The 21,180-nt window shown below is 37.7% G+C and overlaps 1 protein-coding gene across 2 annotated transcripts in view; it reads left to right on the forward strand.

Annotated features, from left to right (window-relative positions):
* TINAG (tubulointerstitial nephritis antigen) overlaps positions 1–20,090 on the forward strand; it is a 62,186-nt gene extending 42,096 nt beyond the window's left edge. The window contains exons 9-12 of one of the 2 annotated variants that reach the window (XM_076332958.1): positions 1,779–1,884; positions 17,286–17,331; positions 18,402–18,533; positions 18,645–20,090. In XM_076332958.1, coding sequence (XP_076189073.1) covers positions 1,779–1,884; positions 17,286–17,331; positions 18,402–18,512 — 263 coding nt within the window. In that variant the 3' untranslated portion in view covers positions 18,513–18,533; positions 18,645–20,090. Of the gene's footprint in view, positions 1–1,778; positions 1,885–17,285; positions 17,332–18,401 lie in introns of both variants that reach the window. The other variant, XM_076332957.1, reaches the window with a different exon arrangement.
* Positions 20,091–21,180: the final 1,090 nt, after the last annotated feature.

Below are 21,180 nucleotides of genomic sequence, written 5' to 3' on the forward strand. Positions count from 1 at the left end.
TTCTCTGACACCCTCACCTGGACTAAGGCCAATGGGATTCTTCTTCCCCCCTTTCTGTTCCTTTGTACCACTTTAAAGGTCTCCCTCCACAGGCTCCTCTGCAGCTCAGAAACCTCAACAGCTGGTATTTTACATAGCGGTACAGGGATATCCGCAGGAGTTAAACTCCTAGCTCTATGCACTGGTGAGCCTGGGGGCAGAGGGAGGGGGGGGAACCTTTGCAGAGAGCTCTAATGGAGTCCTGAGCTTGCAGCTGGAAACCAAGAATAAAGTTTGTGCTATTTTGCACTTGGTCTGTTGCTGTCAATATGTGTGAGCTCTGGTTCTGCAAGCAGCTTGGCAGAAGCTGTAACATTATTCATTAAAAGCATTTAACTTTTTTTCTGATTTAACTGATATAGGTCTCCCCCAGACTTACCACCTGGGTAGCATTGTGGCTGCTTATTCCCCGTGTATTGCTATTGGCGTACATTTTTTATGTGAGCGACCTCATTAGCAAAGTATATTTTTAGCCAGGTTTCCTGGGCAAATGGGCTCATTTGACCATGTTTTGAGCTGTTCTCTTTCATCTCCTAAAATTTGGTAATGTTTTCTGTTTTCAGCCAAGTTTGATAGAGGCCAAGAGGTTGTAAAGATAGTTAATTTCCTTCAAGCTTATGAAAATATTCAGGTAGGAAAAAGAAATTTGAAAGTGTGCCGGACAGAAAAAAATGCAGCATGAGCTCACCTTACTGGATACTGCAGATCTATACCAGGCACATATGTTATAAATGCTCCAACCACATACAAATGGTCAGTGAAACTTGTACTTTATGGGACTCCCGAGGTGCAAGACTTTAGGAAACTGGATTTCACTAATTCTCATGTTCCAAGCTGTGTGGCAGTCTAAGTTAAAATCATAAGCTAAAAGTAAGTTGGAGTTAAGCTTGTATTTAATGCTTCTGATTCACTGGAATCTGAAGGTAATGTAGACCTGGAAAATATTTTCATTTCTCTGGACCTGGTAGCCCACCATACAGCAAAGCAAATGGTACTAAGGTGGCAGAACAGATATGGAAAAGAAACCCAAAACACTTTTCTTAAAAAACAAGTGAATGATATTCCCAGGAAATAATGAATAGACATAAAATACAAATTGTAATCTTCATTGTCTTGCACAAAATTTCCAGTTCATCAGCTCTTTGGCCTCACATTTTTATGGACACAAAGGGGTTTTTTTCCACACTTTTAGCTGAAAGTCAGGATGAACATATATACAGACAATCTCGTTTTCCATAAGGAGATTGCTGTGTACTTAATGAACTCTATCTGAGTTTCAGAAAAAGGCATACATATCACTCCACCATATTTCCCAGGATATACATTGTCTGTTAAGTACTTTTCTTGAATATGCAGATGCTTGTCAGAACTGAGGATTTTATACATGAACTTTGAGATTTGTTTTATTGAATTGGATTTCACTGGAATTGAGAAAACTTATGTAAGCCTACATGAGGCAATATTTCTTCTTACTGTATTGGAAGAAGTCCATGATAGGGAGTTTCCATGACAGGGAAACCCAGTTAACTTGACAAGAGACCTTTGAAAGAACTCTGTTGGAATATTTCCCTCGGTTCACTCAGAGCAGGGAACTTCTGAGCAATTAGTGAATTTAGGGTAATTACAAAGTACATGTGCAGTCCAACACACAACAAAAATCTCACTGGTAAAATGCAAGAAGCAAGCAAGAATAGAAGCAATACTTGCTGACTGTGCTGATTTTTCCTATTGTTTTTTAGCTATAATGAAAGTGTATGAAGATTTTTTCCTTTACAAAGAGGGAATCTATAGACACTCCCAGAAAGCAGGATCTAAATGGAAAACTCATTCAGTCAAACTCCTTGGGTGAGTAAAGCATATTCTTTTACCCTTTTCCTCTGCCAGTCATGAACGTAGTAAAATGTCAATGACCAGTTTGGAACCCAGAGGTTTCACTGTCAGAGGTGGAGCACTGTTAGCTCCCAACATAAGATTGTTGTTGTTTCATTTTCGCATATCTGAGAATTTTAGAGAGCATTGGAAAGAGGTATAGACCCATCATCTTTTAATCTACTCTAACATTTGCTCTAAAACTTCAAATATACTTGTTTATAGAATAAAATGTTTTGCTGAGTATTCACAGATATCCCATGTACACATCAAGTTATGAACAAAACGAATGCAATTTCCTCCAAACATGCCACCAAACAGAATGCAAATAGAAACATAAAAATTGCCAGTGGCCTCCTAATTAACAAGCGCAGCTTACTGGCACAGCAGTCTAGGCTCTCTACGCCCCAAACAGAAATCAACTGGTGCTGGGATGCTGCCAATTTTATTTGGGATGCACAAGGAGTACACACTCAGGTCTGAAACTGCTACATAAGAGTGTGTATAATACACTAGTGGATTTCCCTTCAAATGTAGACCAGTGCCACTATATTAAGATGACAAGTATCTAATAATGCATACACTCAAATTACAGAACACCTCCATGTCAAATTATTCTTTGACATGGAGGGAATATGCAAGGATGAATTTATTAAATCACTGGGTGAGTAGTTACACAGAGAAATGACTGGAGAGTCTCAAACAAATATTTTATAGGTGATCTAGAACATCAAATAAATAATGATTCAGGCCTGTGCTAGGAAGATTACTGAGAGTATCTTCAACATGTAGTTCAAGAAAATAAAGTCATGAAATAAAGTGCACTTTGTGTTTGTGACCTTAGTGAAGATAGCCTTGTAAAGGACATGGAAATGCCTATGGTTGTGGAAACTGCTGGCTATGAATTACAGAAGTGTGCCTGATAGTGGCACAGCAGCAAAGAGAAGCAGCAGGCTTATGCAAGATCATCCTTGACCCCATACTGTTGCAAAAAGTATTGACTCAGACTAGTAGAGGAAAAGCTCCTGAAGTATGCTTATAGTGACCGTTGTGAAGCAATGAAAGAGAGAAACTGGAATTTAACGTGGAAAAATTAGGAAAATATGTTTATGAAGGACAGCCGGTATGTATCAGTTTATGTGTATGTATTTAAGGTATATCTGAAGGGCCATGAGAAACCAATAAAATTGGACAGTAAAATTTGCAATGTAATTTGAATACCTCGGTTCAGGGGTGAGCTGCTGTAAGGCTGTGAGTGCAGGTGTTGGGAGGGCTATGAAGTATGCTTGGTGCAAGTGTAGGGTGATGACAGCTATTCCCTCAGACATACTGCCCCAAATACGTGCTGAATAACCTACTGAGGTGAGTGATTAAGCCAGAATGGCACAGGGGGACAAAGTGATGGCTGAGGAAGGAGAGAGGAGGAGGGCTATTAATGTGCTGAAGTGGATGCTGATTTAAATGGGAACTGATAGGCTGTTGAAGGAAAAGATAGCAGCCCTTAGGCAAGGAGCTACTCGTGAGCAAAAAACTGAGCGCCTTGACTGAGATCGGCATCTCCCTGCAGAGGATTGTGTTGAATGGTCAGTGCAAAACATTGAGTAGGAGGAAAGTCAAGTGGTCTGATATACTGAAGAAGGACATGAGAATTGAAGGAAAAAGAAGAAAACTGAAGGCGATGATATTTAAGAAACCTCAGCCTGGTTTGGAGTTTGGTATGTGGGAAATGCATTTACTTACTAACTTTCATTGAACGTTGCTGAAGTATCCAATGAATCCAACGACATAAAGAATTACCCATCCTTTCATTGTCTAATGCATAAGTGTTCTGACCTCCAAGATTATGCCATATAAAAATATTTGCAGAGGTGTTTAAAAAAATTGAATTCAAGTTTGACAAGTTGGAGGATGTTTGAGCCCAAGGCTAGGTGTACTTGAGTTTCTAGCAATGTTAAATGCAGTCATAAAATGTGATTCTGCACCATGAAGTCTAAAACATTCTTTTGCATAGATTTTTATGTCTTCAGGATTAAGCTATCACTTTTTTATATCATTCATGAGTTTGAATTAATTTGAATGTAAAATATGTGGCCTGGGTATAAGTTCTTTGCCACTCACATATAGCTTGGGTGGGGTTTTTTGAGCAAAGGATAATGCAAACTCCTCAACCTAAATAAAAAACTCATGAGAATCTCATTAAAGTTGGACTTCAAATAAAAATACTGATGATTATTTGCATTCTGCTTAGCTGAGATTGTTCCTGGAGAGAGAAAAAGGAACAGAGACATGCTGACACATAGGGTAGAAAATGCAGGTTTTTTGGTCTGATGTTTATTGTAGTCTGATTTTTTATTTATAACCTCTTCTGTAAAAGAGATTCAATATTTGTAAAAGGCAGCCACAATAATGAATGACCATACTGAATCGATATTTGTAATCTCTCAGAAACATTTTTGAGAATGCCTTAAACTGCCCATGAATTGTACAACATATAAGGTGATGGACTCATAAAATGGAAATAAATTTTGGTGAAGCTTGCAAGATCTATTTGTACAAAAACAGAAATGCACATATAAACTGCCTAATTGATCATTGGATCATAAGGATTGTAAATGCATTGACTGGCTTCCCTTGTTCTGCAACTTGAAATTGCTAGTTATTTTCTATCATTTGAAGGCTTCTTATTTATAAAATCAGCTCTGATAGGACTATAAGTCTATCTCCAGTGAGGTACTGTGTGATCTCAGTCTTAGAGGGAGAATGGGAAAAGACAGAACAGCATGGAAGCAGGAGAGGAAAATGTGGAACAGCCAGGCAGAGGGTGTTGCGGGTAGCAGACCATTTGGGTTTGATCACGGTCTCTATGGACAGTGAAACAGGGCTTTCAGCAATCTGAAGGCAGGATGGACTGACCCCACTGACATCTAGAGACAGTAGGATCTCTCAAGCAGTTTCTGTGTCTGTATTCCAGAGACAGGGAGGTAAGCAGAAAAAGTAAGTAATGGAGACTGGGATTCATAACAGCTAAATTTCGATGTGTACAAGTTAGATTCCTATGTCTCTGCTAGGCAGCCATGGTTCCCTTTATCTTCCATGGCTATTCATCTACTCTATCCTAGGTATCTATCTTAAGGTGTGTTGAATTGCTTTGTTGAATCTTATTTCTCTTTGCTGACTAAAAAAGAACCTGTGGGGTAACATCAGACTTACATAGCTAACATTAAAATGTTTAGGTTAGACTAGGGGAATCCCACTTGTAATGGCATTATAAAGTAGATTAAAAACAAAATGACTGTCTGACTGGTACATAAGATTTATAGTAAGATAGTATCTTCAGAATGCCTTGCATATGTATGTTTGTGTATATGTACACACACACATATATCGATCTATGTGTATATATACACATACAATTACAATTCTTAATGACACCAGGATGAAAACAAGCTAAAGAGGCATAATGAAACTGCAAATGGTAAGTGGGACTAAGGAAAGCAAATTGGTCAAAGTTTGCTAATTTTCACTTTTTCAGCTGCACTGTTATTTTAAGAAGACTAATGACTGAAAAATGACATGTGAAACTGTCATCTTTATCTCAAGATCTCTTAATAATAAAAGTAGACTGAATTCACATCAAAGATGAACTTGGTAGCAGATTTATCTCTCAGATCTATACATTTAAGCCAGAGTTGCTGAACAAACCTGTCAAGTCTATTCTATAGCAGATTCTCTGTAAAACTGGTGCATCTTTTTTTTTAATTTTCTTTTCCTTCTACTCCTCTGGCTTTCTTAGTTCCACCTAGGAAAAGACAACAGAAGAGAAATGTAGTGTCCATAGGGAAAGAAAACGTGAGGCAGATTTATTGATAGTGTAAAGATGCCAAAGGCTATTCAGCATAGAGGAAGTATATTGGCTTAAATAGCTACGGTTCTAGTTCAAATATATCTCTTTTCAAAGCTAGGCATAGTGAAGTAAAGTATGCGTCATTAATGTTTGCAGCCTGTTCAGACGAATTGTCTCTCAGACTCTTTCCTCTGCATCACTTCAGTATCAGTGCCAAGCTACAATATCTGATCCATACCCTCACTCAAAAAGCTGTATCTGTTGATCCCCTGACACTGAAAAATTCAGAAAGGCCCCAAAAGCCCAAGTCTTTGGCTACAAGCAAATCTATGGACTGTCACCTTAAGGCTTGGAGGGGACAAGAATAATTTTATTAAAAGCTTTAGATACTGTTTCATGAACAAGATAGATATTCAGATGTTTGGAAGGTGCTCAGAATGACAAAGGACTTTCATAAGAGGACATTGGGAGATGTACATTAACTGGAAACACATTTCCCCTCTTTTTATCAATGATTCACTGGAAGCTTTAAATTCAATAGTGCAGCAGATTAAATGGCATTGAAGCATCTATGCCCTGAAAAAACATTGGTTGAATGTTTCTTAACACAAAAAGCCATACTAATGGAGATAAAATTGACACGTGAGGCAAAAACTTGTGGTTTAGTGTTGAGGGGATAGCCAGACAAAGCAACAACACTCTAAGATTTAATACATAATTAAATGACTCACCTGTGCAAAGTCAGAAGGCTTAAAAAAGACACCAGTGACTACTGTTACTGACATCTCAGGTTTTGGCTTTGAAGACACTATTTTTCTCTTCATTGTCCTCTTTCAAGCTTAGACTCAGAATAACAGCAAACAAGCAACATCTTAAACCACCAAAAGTCATGACCCAAATTATTTTCTTCCTGACTAAAGAAGCCTTGGGTTGAGTTCCCTTTTTCTTTCATGGGGGAAAAAAAATCTACTTTATTATTGTCAGACAATCAACATCAGATATTACAGTTTAAAAATTAAACAGCAACACCCAAAAATATTTTACAGTAAAGAGAAATACCTTAGAAGATCATGAGGAAAAGATGCACAGTGTCTGATGATTCATGCAGTTAAATCCATGAGACTGTTTCCCATATAATTCATTACGGTAGACTTGTGGGAATGATTTAACTATTGACTCACTGATAATTTGACTCATCTCTCAGGCTGAAAAGTCCAGGCAAAACTGTAGTTTCAAATTCCAGCCACCATTTTCTAAGAAGTCTTGTCTTGCAGAGAACACTAGTCAGTGACCCTAACCTTCTTATTATTAATAAAAGATTAAGAACTAAACTTTTGTCTAATTGAGTAGATGAAAATCCTAGTCTTTGAAAGGTACTAGGATTTTGTTACAGCTCTAAGAATAGGACATAACTTGCAATATTTACACCCTTTTTGTCTGGTAGCATTATGACAGTTATACGACCAAGTCAAGGGAAGAAAGTGAGATGAAATTTTTAGACCACATGTATTTCTGTCCCACTCTCTTTTTGTCTGGAGAAGGAGATGCTGTGAGCCTTTTATGAAAGCAGAACTTTGGTATTAAAATAAGCCAGGTCAAGATGAGAGGGATCGAGTAATCTTTGTATCCTGTTGCTCTGTATATATGGTCTATGGGAAGACAGTATTTTTGCCCAAGAGATTTCATCATTTGTTTGGCCAGTGTGGTGACAGCAAATTCACAACACCTACGTAGAAAACATACTATTAGAGAGACAAATGAGTCCAGTTTGTTAGCACTGATTGTAGTCAGCACTTAGGTGGGATGACTTATCCTCAGGAGGTATCCCTCTCTCTTGATAGTAGGCAGTGGTTCTTTTCCTAATCCAAATGTCTCAGTTCCCTAAAGTTGAATTGAATGAATTTGGACTTCACCAAGCCTCGTTTCATCACCAGCACTTTTTTCAGAGATGGAAAGGGTCAGAAATATCTCATTAAATATATACCTGTGGAAATTCCATGGCTTATGTGCCCTGGCAACCAAGAGGACAAACCTCATCCTGGGGTGCATCAAACAGTGTGACCAGCCGGTCAAAAGAGGTGATTATCCTGCTGTATTCAGCATTGGTGCAGCCTCCCCTGGAGTACTGTGTGCAGTTCTGGGCCCCACAATTTAAGAAGGATGTGAAGGTCCTTGAATGTGTCCAGAGGAGGGCAACAAAGCTGGTGAAAGGGCTGGAAGGAATGTCCTATGAGGAGTGGCTAAGGACTTTGGGCTTGTCTAGTGTGGAGAAAAGGAGGCTGAGGGGTGACCTCATTGCTCTCTACAGCTTTCTGAGGAGGGGAAGTGGAGAGGGAGGTGCTGAGCTCTTCTCCCTGGTATCTAGAAGGATGTGTGGGAATGGTTCAAAGCTGCACCAGGGGAGGATTAGACTGTACATTAGGAAGCATTTCTTTACCAAGAAGGTGGTCTAACATGGGAACAGGCTTCCTAGAGAGGTGGTCGATGCCCCAAGCCTGTCAGTGTTTAAGAGGCATTTGGACACTGCCCTTAATAACATGCTTTAACTTTTGGTCAGCCCTGAAGTGGTCAGGCAGTCGGACTAGATGATCATTGTAGGTCCCTTCCAACTGAAATAGTCTATTCTAAGTTTATGTTGTGGTTGTATTGGAGGTTATATAAGGTTTTCTAGTTGTCCTATTTGACCTGAAGATCCTTGTGAATGCAGAAGTTAACAGAAATGAAAATATTTGAAAAAACAAGAAGATTAGGAAAAAACTGACAAGGCAAAATATGAGTAAAGACCATAACCTTAAAAACAGAATACATACGTTTCCTTTATACGTCCTCTATGTATGCTGTTTTTTAACAAATTCATTGCTTCTGTCTGTGAAAATAGGATGTGACACAATCCTACCTTCAATGGACCCCCACTCTAGAAAGACAGGGAGGAGCCATTGCAAACAAATAAACAAACAAACCAGAGACAAATCTTTGCTTTATTCCTGAAAATCTGGGAGTTTTGCCAGTGACATCAGTGAATCCAATGTTCAACCTACAAACTGTATAACTTGGAAACTGCAACTGTGAGTTGAAGTGGTTGAAAAAAAATTGCAGGAGTGATTTAAAATTGTATTCTGCTGTTTGTGTATTTTTGATTGGTAGATGGGTACTGTCAGTATGTGAGAAAAGTCTGTTCTAGGTATAAATTGTTGAATGGCAGAAGTTAGAAAGATAATGCAGAATGCTGATTCCTAGAACACTGGTGTTCAGTAAACAGTTTAACTCCTCGGTTAATGCAAAGTGCTGACTTCCACTAACATTGACAGATCTGTAGGAATTAATAGCTTGAGATCTAAGACCTGTCATTCTTCTTTACTCTTAAGGACTTATTTCTTCTTAGTTGACATCTTCAGTCTTAAGGAGTCAGTTTGTATAATATTATTTAGCACACTCTTCAGATGTTTCTGCTGTATTTGCTGTTAACAGCATTTTACCTACAAAGCTGAACGTAAGCACGCTAGAAACTAGTTTGTGTTCACCTGCAAAACACTTCAGTTTTGAAGCCATTGCTGATAACCCTTTTTGTTGTGTTAGGTTGTATTTCTAGCTTTTTTTACTGATATTTACTGATATTTCAATGATATTTAATTATCAACTACTATTTTTTTTCTGAAATTTTCTTTATACTTCTCTTCTGAAGTCCACCTTCATTGTATTCATACAGTTTCTTGAAAAAGAAACTCGGAAATGTTCAAACAAAACCAGTTTCCATTCTGTGGAAGAATACTGAAATGGTCTCCATATTCTAATTTTTCAACTGTGAGGCAGTGTTGTGCATTGGGGGCCTACTCCTACAGAGTTAATATCAAGGAAAAGGACAGCTAAGGTGCCTCTACTATATAAAACTGGACACAAAATTATGAAAATCCTTTTATGGAAGCACACAAGTTCTCATCCTTTTATCTGAAAGAGCAACAGAATTCTCTCTAAAGAGTCAGTTGGAGCTGGTTTCCCTTGAGTAAATGGAAATACTTTGCTTACTTTTTCTCCTGAAAGGGACTGAATGCAGTTTGGTGAAATTACTTCTTTCTATTCAAGGTTATTTTTGATTGAAGATCATGATGGTTTCTTTTGGAAAAGCTAAGTGGTGTATTTCTTACAGAATATTTTTGTCAGACAGAAGAAAACTCCCTTTTTTAAGTAATTTACAGTAATTGATAAGCAGACCTTCTCCTTAATGATTCCTTAAAGTCTCTTATTTTTCTTCTTAATAAAATTGGAAATTTTGGAGAGGGTAAGGTTGAAAGCTTTTCCTAAAAATACCAAAGGTGGGGACATCAGCAGTCTAAAGCTTTATAAAAATAACCATAATAGATTCCCTGTCTCTGTGAGTAATGAGGTCCAGCATCTGTTTGCTTTTGAAATGTCATTCATTTGGAGTAAATATCAAGCTGGAATAATCACAAAAGCAAGAGACAAGAAAGTGCTATTATTATTTTGGTCATCTTCTGGAAAATGTAATATTGGATGGATGTTGTCCAAGAATGTGTCAACTCACTTTTAAGTCTCTGTCATTTCCACTTGGGAACTAATTCCACTGGGAGTTAAATTACTTAATTGTTGGGTATTTTTTCTTCATGTTTTCTTTCCTGGACTTCTTCCCCCTGTTCTGTCTATAGACTAATATATGAAAATTTTCTCTTTCTACTTGGCATTTGAGCCCTACACACATCTTGGTTGTTAGTGTCTCTATATTTTGACTTACTCTTTTCTCAGTCTGTCTGTCGTGGTTTAATTTCAGTCGGCAACTAAGCACCACGCAGCTGCTCGCTCACTCCCCCCCGCGCCCCAGTGGGATGGGGGAGAGAATTGGAAGAGCACAAGTTAGAAAAACTCGTGGGTTGAGATAAAAACAGTTTAATAATTGAAATAAAATGATAATAATAATATGATAATAATAATAATACACAAAACAAGTGATGCACAGTACAATTGCTCACCACCCGCCGACCGATGCCCAGCCAGTCCCCGAGCAGCAGCCCCCCCGGCCAGCTTTCCCCAGTTTATGTACTGAGCATGACGTCACATGGTATGGAATGTCCCTTTGGCCAGTTTGGCTGTGCCCCCTCCCAGCTTCTTGGGCACCTCCAGCCTTCTCAGTCGGTAGAGCATGGGAAGCTGAAAAGTCCTTGGCTAGTGTAAGCATTACCTAGCAACAACTAAAACATGGGTGCGTTATCAACTTTGTTCTCATCCTAAATCCAAAACACTGTACCAGCTACTAGAAAGGAAATTAACTCTATCCCTGCCGAAACCAGGACACTGTCACACAAATACCTGTTACTGTTACTCTTTTTATTCCAAGCAGTGATCTATCAGATTTAGTGTAGCACTCCAGTCATGCACTGTATAATTCTTTACTCAAAACATACATCATCTCGCCTACTTTTAATCCCAGCTTCTTAGGTTTTATTTCTAATGTTGTTAACATACCTAAAGCAGACTCCTTGTCTAATTTGCTGCTCACTATCACATCTATTAGCTTCCAAGGCCTTGGCTTCCCGGAGACACTGGAAATCTCTGGTTACCTTCAACAAGGTTGGGATGTCATTAGTTAGGAGCACATAGTTTGGATAGATCTACTTTTGGAAAAATTGGTAGTGACTACATTGGCTACATGAACTACAGGATCTCAGGAACAAGAACTGTCAGAGAAAGAAAAAGTACTGTAGGAGGAGAGACTATATTGACTGTATTAAAGAAATTATATCAGCTAACAACTCTGAAAGTGTCATAGTTTTTTATGAAGTGGTGACAATCATTTATTGATTCCCATTGATTTTAACTTATAGTCAAAATACTGATATTTTTATATTGATTCATGAATAGATTCCCATTTCTATTCTTTAAAGATTACTTTCTGAAAGCAGATAATGGCAACAGGATTTGATCTTCTACTAAATCATTTTCACTTACAATGCCCAGCACAAAGAGGTTCTGTTCCATGATTAAGACTCCAAAGCACAGTTGTTTTACAGGAAAAATTAACTAAAGTGTCATTTTCCCTTCTAATCTGCTGGTCCCTAAACCAGCTCTTGCTCCAAGTCACAGGGGAACATAAAATGCATCCCAGATTAGTTTAACAACCTTTTCAGCACAACACATTCCTGGTTTAATTTTGTTCAACCAAACTGTAGCATCTATGATTTTGTGCCATGTTGTGAAAAACCTATATATATATCAGAACTGTAATTTCCATGTTGTTTATTACGATAATTTTACCCTTTTCTCTAAATTCTTTGATTTTATCCCTGATGGTTTAAGATGGACAGAATCCAAGTCCTTCAGTCTGTAATGTCCTAATTCTCCTCATCATTTATTCTGAAATCATGTGTTACAGCTGTGTAATTCTAGAAGCTGATACATTTTATTGTCTGCTGATTCCCATTCTAACACTTTACTCACTGTACATTTCCTAATAATTTCCAGTCTTCTCCTTTGCTCATCTCATGCTTTAGTAGACAATTAATTATGTCAGGATTCAATTTGAGATTCAGGCAGGTGTGATGTGTTAGATATCCAAATTCTCATCACAGATATGATGATCTCATCAACAAAGTCAATGGAGACTGGAGGGCAACTCAGCTACAACTGCTCATGGATCCATTAGTTGCCCCCCCACAAATATTTGGTGTTACCAGAAGTGGGAAGAGCTTCCCACCTGGCTGTGTCTCCAAAAGGACGTGGATGTCGCATAGGTCCTCTGTCATGTCTGCCAGAAACGTGGATGTCTCAGGCACCCTAAGGCATCTCAAATAGCCCTAGACACTTGCATTTAGTCAAGTGAATGGATCACAATATACTCTGCTACTGTGGGACACATACATTTAGATATCTTAATCTTGAACTAAATCCCTCAGTGTTTCACTGTCAGGAAAAAGACAAATTCTAATTCCAGTTCTGACATTAACATTTACATTAAGGATAACAATGCCAATGTACTGCTTAAATCTCAGAAGTGACCAGTAAAACAGTAGTACACTGTATTAACTATGTTTTTGAAAATATTGTAAAGGAACTATTATGTATTCTATTTTTCCACAGTATACCCAAAGCAAAAATTTGCATAGATTAATAATATCCTTGTACTACTGGTGCCTTTCATAATCTGTAGAGATCTTTCACTTCTCTGGGACAGAAGTACGTGGTATGGGTTTCACTTTTAAGCCCCAATGGCTTATTTAGCTACTTCAGGATTATACTTCTAGTTACTATTTTTTTTTTTCATTTTGGTTTTGAAAATTTTGAGGGACCAATCAACACTTTCTCTGAGCTGCTACTCTCCAGGGAAGGTGATCTGGAATGCTATCACTTTCCACAGTTGCTATCAATAAAATACCAGGCTACATTTTACTCCCATGGTGTCTTCCATGAGGGTTCCTTTTTAATTTATTAATGAATAAACTTCTGCAACTAATGTCTATTTTAAAATATGAAATAAATAAAGAAGTCAAATCTCAAAGATTACCCAGAATCAGGAAAAGATATTTATAGAGTCCCATCTATGTAGGGAAACATACAGTGAACTCCATTGAAACAAGACAGTATTCTGAATTGATGAAATAAGATGCCATCCAGTTTCCATTCAGCCTAGTGGGTGGCTAAGAGTTTTAGAAGGTTAACATTTCCTCTGAATTTATTTTTGAGATTACTAAATATTATCTGATCATTTTAACAAATTCCTCTCAGTCAGTCTTTGTTCATATTTCAAGGAGTAGTACTTACAGCAGCAAGTAAAACAGCAGTTAAAATTCAAGCTGAATTTAATATTATTCATTTATATAACATATTTCTTTATAACTCAGAAAAGTCACCCTCAGATGCCTGGCTTAGCAACAGAAAGGATATTTAGAGATTTGTTTCTCTGAGGAATCTAAACATTAATTAAGCTTAAAGTGGAAGCTGTTCTTGGATGCCATAACATGTTTGATAGGTGCAACTAAGGGATACAATGCAAAATGAATTTATTCCATCAGTAAGGCTGAAATCATGAAAACTACTGAAGTATAGCTTTATAGGCAGGAAAAGGGAAAAAGAGAAATTGCAAAAATCAAATGCAATACTTATGCTGAGAAATCTATTTTAGAAAATATGTCCTCCTTTCCTAAATATACTACTGCAGAAACACTTTCCACTTAGGAATTTTTTGAAAGAATTGCTTCCTCTTTAGAAGGTATTTTAGTATGAATGAGCCAAGAAATCCCCAGAAGTGTTCTTGATGGAGCTGGCATTCATTCCCAGAGGCAAGATGTCAAATCAAACTGGCGTGTGGCTACAAACACTGCATCATTGAACAATATAGAGGGAGTGTGGTTCACAAAACAACAGCTGTTTCCATTACAGCTGAGTGCTTTTTCAGTCTGAGAGAAGCACGTTAGCCTGGGAGAAATGAGAATTGGTGAATATCAGCCAGTCTTTGGAACAAGCCTGAACAAGCCATGCCAAGTTTTAGGAAAGGCTTGATAAACAGGCCTAGGACCTCATGCCACAGTTGCTGCCAATAAAGGTCAGCATCTATGGAGATGACACTCCGTTCCACCTTTCCTGCTAAGTCCTGCTCCTGATTCATGCACTAACGCCAAGACTGGATTTGATCAGTAAACAGTAAATCAACCTTATTATCTGCTCTTTAGACTGCAGCCATTAAAAAAATTAGCAAAATCGCTTGCCCCATCACAATCTATTAGTATACTTAGTTATTTAACTGTTACACAAAATCTATACATTGAATACAAAATGTAATAATTCATAGAACTGTCGACTAACTGAGGCTGGAAGTTGTTTCGTCCAACTCTCTATGCCCTAAATTGGTAGGGCCATCTTAGATCAAGTTGCTTAGATCATTGAATACTTTGGATTAGAAGGGATCTCTGAAGGTCATCTAGTTTAATCCCCCAGCTCGAAGCAGAGCCACTTCATAGTTAAGGTTCATGGGGATTCTCAGGTTGAGTTTTGGATATCTCTGAGGACAGATATTCCACAACCACTCTCTTCAGTAGTGCCTAACCACTCTTGTTGTAAAATACTTTTTTCCCTTATGTCGAATTGCAATTTTTCCTTGCTGAAAACTGTGACTGTCATCTTCTGACCATTGGCTGTGCATGTATCAGGAGAGTCTGCTCCATCTTCTCTATACCCACCCTTTGTAAAGCAGAAGACAACAAATAGATCTCCCCTGAGCCACCTCTCCTGAGGGCTGAACAAAGCCAGCTCCCTCAGCCTCTGCTTGTACATCATGTGCTCCAGATCCCAAACATCTCCGTGGACTCCTGCTGGTCTTGTTCGAGCCTGTTAATGTCTTTCCTGTATGGGGAAGCCCAAAACTGGGCACAGTGCTCCGGACACAGAATGGCGGGTCCTGAATAAAAGGGATTAGTCGCTTTTCTTGACCCGCTGGCTGCAATCTTGTATGCTTTAATTTAATGTATTTTAATTTAGAGTATTTGGATGAATGCCCGTGGGCATGGATTACTGAGTAAGCAGCTCTTCTTTCTAAACCGTAAGATAAAATGCATATGTCAAGTACCTCTGTTTGTATCTGACCATGATGGAACAAAACCTAGGAAATTAAATTCATGGATATGTTATAGTCAAGGATAAAAAACGATCCTTTTTCATTTTGGTTTCTAAGTTTTCTTCCACTTAGAAACTTTCTTGAGAATCAATAAATTCCTATCAGTGTATGAAACTAGAGGTTGACTTTTTTTTTTTTAGAAAATAACAAATGTTAGAAAAATATTTAATTGCAGAAATCTGAGTCTGCAGGAACTGATCATCATCCTGCTCAAACAAGTGGGAGAGATAATGTGTAGTACTGAATGCAGGAATACATGAATATAAATTCAAGGCAATTTTCCTCTGTCTTTAAGACTGATGTAAATATTGGACTTTCACACTACAGTTGATGTAATATTTTTAGTAAAATGGTCACAAGGAAAGAAATAAATCTGAATCTGATATGAAATCAGGTAGCCTATTATATCTTTTTTTTTTAAATTTATGATCATGACAGACTGTATCTGAAAGATATTTGGCGAAGAAATGGCAAAGATTATTAATAAATCCTGAACTTTCACGTGGTAATTCAAAGAAAAAGCATCATGAGGCCTTTTTAAAAAACAACAATTACATTCAATGGTCATTATGACCAAATTATTTTTATGATTCCTTGCATTTAATGAGCAGTAGCTACAATTTGTGCTTGCAACTGTAATCCAGACCTCTCTGCTAGTCACCAATTTGTTTTACTTTTTTTTTCCTTTGGCTGGAAGTGCGGGTATTCCACATACATTGGGGTTCACTGTTAACCAAGGAGAGCTGATGCCACCATGGCTGTTCAAATTTTTTTACAAAGATGACACAAAAATCCTGATTTCCCCATTCACAGTGTGGGATTTCTTATCATATTTTTGCTGCTTGCCTTTCAAAGTGAATGGAGCACTGCAAATACAGCTCAAACACGTGGCATTGGTGGGATATATACTGATAAACACCCTGTCAAAGGCATTCTGTATATGCTAGGATTAACTTTATACTGTGGAAAACCCTGTAAAAGTTCATATCTTTGGTTTTCTGTTTATTTGTGCCCTTTTATGGGCACCCAAGCATCATGACCTGTGAATAGTAACTAGACGAGTATTCATTGTATAAATTGCAAAACAAGGCAGAGGTCTTTAAGTAATCAGTAGTCATACCATATATACCTAGCTACCTAAAGTGTGCAGTGCAGCTTTTGCTCATTGAACTACATCCAGACAATGGCCTTGCAACTTCTTCTGCCCTGTATATATACAAAGTGAGGCTTAACAACTCAGAGCACTGTGCAGTTCAGCTACAACTACACAATTATGAAAGTTCTATCACCTGGCAGGTGGGGACAACCTCTTGTGTGGTTTCATGGATATTGCCACAACATTTAACATGTCCTCAAAGATGTCAAAGAAACATCAAGTAAATTTATAGGTCATCCCCCACACTGTGCAATAAAACAGATTAGGTTGTCAGCAATTTAATTTGAGCTGAGAAAAGCTGGGAACATTTTCAGTTCCAACTCACCAGCTATTTTTGTAAAGGTGTTGGGTGAGATCTTTAACAAAAATGGTCCTAGGGATCTTCAGCTGAATTGAAGAAATATATTAATATTAATTTCAATACTCCTACACAGTCCAGTTCAGTTCAGCTGGCAAGCTCTCCAGAGGAGAGATTCCGTCAATGAAAAGAGGTTTTTGCAATGATAAACTAAAACTACATTTGTGTTAGGTTTTCGTAGTCCCTAGTGACAATTTAACTTGTGGCTAGCAGGATACTGATCTTCATTTTCAGCAGCAGCAGAGTTTGTTATTTAAACATGGAGACGTCTATCAGTCATGCTTTGTTCTGATACTGGTATTAGGACAACTAAAACAAGCTTTTCTTTTCTGGTTGCTTGTTCAAAGCTACAAAATATGAACATATGCATCAAAGGTCTCACTAGTACCATCTCTTGTAACAGGTGGGGAGCATTAACTGACAAAAATGGACAGAAACAGAAGTTTTGGGTAAGTGAATCCTTAGCACTGTGTTTTGAGTCAGAAGAAAAAATCTCTACAACACAGATTATCTAAAAACAACTTATTCCCTTTCATTCGCTCTGTGTCTATTTTTTTCCTTCACCTTAAGGTCTCCTGCATAATTTTATTCCCTTTCTAGCAACTTTTATCATGCTGACCCTTGAACTGTAGCATTGTCTACCTCAATTTCAAAATGTGTTTCATCCGATCTCCCTCCTATATCTGTGTTTCTTCCTACACCGTCTTTTCTGTCTCAAATCTTATTCAAATTCTCAAATGTTATTCAGATTTCCCATGAAGATTCAGCTCTTTTTGATGCCTGCAAATGAGACTCAATAAAATAATCAATATTATTTGTTAAAAAATTTGGAAAAGACAAGCTATCTATTTAAACAGCGTTAGCAAATGCTATCCAGCTATCAGAAAAACAATTAAACATTGGCTTTCAGCCATTTAAATTAAGTCAGATTTTATCACTTTGATTATGATTAACATCTCATCTCATTATTCCTGTGTTCAGCAGAAGGTAATTTGGAGTTTACATAGCTGATGGCAGGGCTTATGGTAGGTAGTTTCCCTGACATCTAGGGCAAAACTTGTGCTGACTTCATTAGAAACTAAATTGCTCAGTATGTCAATAGCTACCTGAATGATACCTAATTTATTAGAAGTCAGCTTTTTCGTATCTTGGGTCTCTCTTTAACAGATTAGTTGTAATTGGAATTTTGACCATTGTTGTTTCAATGACCACTTTCTCCAGCCAATAGTTGAATTATCTAATGATTTCTGCTTCAATTTATCAAACTACCTTGTAGAAATAGTATTCCATTTTTATGAACCCTTGTTTTGGAACTGAAATTTTGATCAAAATAAAAAGGAACAAATGATTAGAAATCAGAAAAAGATGCATTCTGATTCTCAGTGCACCAAATCTGAGAAACTCTGTTTCTTAAAAAGGAAACTAACACAAAAGATTCATTTTGCATTTTACATCTTGCATTTTTAAATACTACTTTAAAATTAAAATTGATATTTTTTTCCTCTTTGTTTTTCTTTAGATTGCTGCAAATTCCTGGGGAAAATCTTGGGGAGAAAATGGTTATTTTAGGATTCTACGTGGACAAAATGAGTGTGATATTGAGAAGCTGATTTTAGCTACTTCGGGATAGCCATAGTCTTCTACTCTAATTGTATTGTACCATACTCTGCTTTACGTATCTATTTTTTCCATTATTGCATATTGAGTCTTTCTAGAGAAACAAAAATGTCTGCTCTGTAAGTTATTTTTCTTTCTATTATAGCTCATTAGGGCTTCCTGACCTGAACACACCGCAGCCATCGCAACACTCTCAGATTTCACCTGGTACTCCTTTATACTAACAGCAAGTTGTATCCAGGACTACTGAAATCCTTGGTGTCTCACAGAGCACGAAGTTCCCTCCTCTGTTATTTACATCTCACCACCATTTTGTTATACTACTAATGGTTGATTCAACAGTGCCTGAAATAAATGGAGTTACATTGTTAGTATTAATTTCTTTACAATACATGCTCTGGTCACAAATCACTTTAGAAATATTATGTGCTCTTCCACACAGAATTGGCTCAGACAGCTCATGGTCATATTGGATAAAAAATTCCAAAGAAATGTAAGTAGAGTTCTAATCCTGTTACAAAATAATTATTTCCTATCCTAGCTTAGATAAGTTGTATCTATGTATCATTATCTCTTCTGAGAAATTAATTTTTTACTAGTAGATCCCACAAAGTCGATGCATTTAGAGTAATACAAAAATTACTTGCAGTGAAACAGCATATTCCTGTTCCCACAACCACAATTAAAAATGTACAATTTTAATAATTTGTTTAATTAAATGAAAATAAAGAAGAAAATGTAATTTCTCCTCAGTTAAGCCTAAACTAGACTAATTCCTGAACTACTTGCCTTCCACTCACTATTTTAACCTGGGAACAGGCATGTGCCACCATTCCCAAAAGCCTTCTTCTAATGGATAAGGATAGAAAAGACATTTGGTTGGTTGTCTCCACTGACATATCTGCAGTCCAGGTGCAGCTTCTGGTGTTGGCCAGCAGGATCATTAGTGCAGACAAGACACCCAAAGCCTCTTTCACTCCTAACGCTCCCATAGCTGCTTCTGTCTGAAGAAAAAGCCTACTGGCATGCAAGCCCTCCCATCAGCCTTGCTACAAATCTTGACAGGCTTAAGGACTCTTTTGCTTATTTGTTAATTAAAATACAGATATTGCAACTATCGATATAAGAAGAAGTTAACTACCTTCTACCCCTTTTAGTTTCAATTAATCCAAAGGCCAGATGCCAACAGGGATCACCAGTCATAAAATTATCTGTGAAAGAAACAACCCTGGCATGTTAAATAGGTGGGGGGAAAAAAGCTGCCATGAAATTCTAGTGAACAAAGGATTTCCAGTGACACCTTCAGTGTCTTTAATAGACTATGCTTCATTCTTTCTAGAAAATTAAGAACTTGACTTCTAATGTCATCAGCAAAGGGGTAATAGCTTTTTCTTCAAGAACTTTTCATGGTGGTGGTATACCACAGATGTCCTTGCCTCTGAAATAATGTCTCTTAAACTAAACTTGGATCACAATTTATGTTGCATCACTACTGAAAGAGCTATGATTAAAATTTTAGTATCATTCTGCTGCACAACAAGCTCTTCTGTGGCCTTTAGTGTCATATAATAAACTGAATTTAGACACAAAACCCGTTATCACTTGAAATTTATAGCTAATTGTAACACAAGCAATTTTAGAAGAGCTAAGTGCTCTCAGAGAAGAAGTAACTTTTCTAGGTTTAGTGAGCTAAACCAGTACTTGAGAGGAAAGTGTACTGAGCGATCTACACAGCTACTTCCCAAACTCTTGGTATGTACTGATTCCCTAAATGTCAAGATTTCAAAAAAGTAGAATTTAGCTCTGAAGGGAATGATACTGTAAAAACATATCCAGTCAACTCTGGGGTTTTTTGTTTCATTCAACTTCAAGTTGGTTTGCACTGCTGTTAGCTCTTGCTTTTGTCAGTGGTTGTTGTTACTCCTGATTTGCTTGTGAGATCTTTCTAGGATCTGGGCTGTCACATCGTTTCTTCAGTGATGAGAAAGCTCAAAACTACTCTCCTAGATCTTTACTTGATCGAATGGTCATCTTGGCTTGGAAGAACCACCATATGCAAGTGAAACAAATCCAACCACGTCAAAGCAATTTAATGATTTGCAAAGTGATACTGCTCTGCCCACCTTCTGGGGTTAACCTTTGGTGCTCTGAGTAAGGTATGTGCTCAGCACCCTCTCCATACTCCCTCAGTATCATAACACCATTGTTTGTGGAAATGCCACAGTACCCGGAATTTAACAGGTAGGCAAATGTATCTGCACCTGGAAGCCAATTTGCTCTTTGAAAACAACCTTGATGCTGAGGCAGCTATTCTGCTGCTATTCAGAGCGGAAGTAAAGGGTCTCCTGCCAGTGCAGGTCTTCTCAGTTATAGTGATCAAGAGAGAGTGGGGCCTGGGAGCCACCAGTGGTTCTGCCTCACGCAGACTACCTGGAGACAGATTTTAAATGTCAGAAGGGCTTTGAGCTCTTCTAGTCCACTATTTGATGGGAGTATGAGGAAACTTGCTCTTCATTAAGATTCCACCTCTCATTTCTCTCCTTTTTTTTTTGGCCTCTCCATCACTAATGCTCAGTCATGCCTGCTGGCTTGGACTAAAAGTGTCATCTAGCCTGGAGATTTTTCCTGTGTGAATAGAAAGGAACAATATGAGCTCAGGTTAATTCAATAGAGAGCTCATC

Source organism: Aptenodytes patagonicus, chromosome 3 (assembly GCF_965638725.1).
Source record: "Aptenodytes patagonicus chromosome 3, bAptPat1.pri.cur, whole genome shotgun sequence".
NCBI lineage: Eukaryota > Metazoa > Chordata > Aves > Sphenisciformes > Spheniscidae > Aptenodytes > Aptenodytes patagonicus.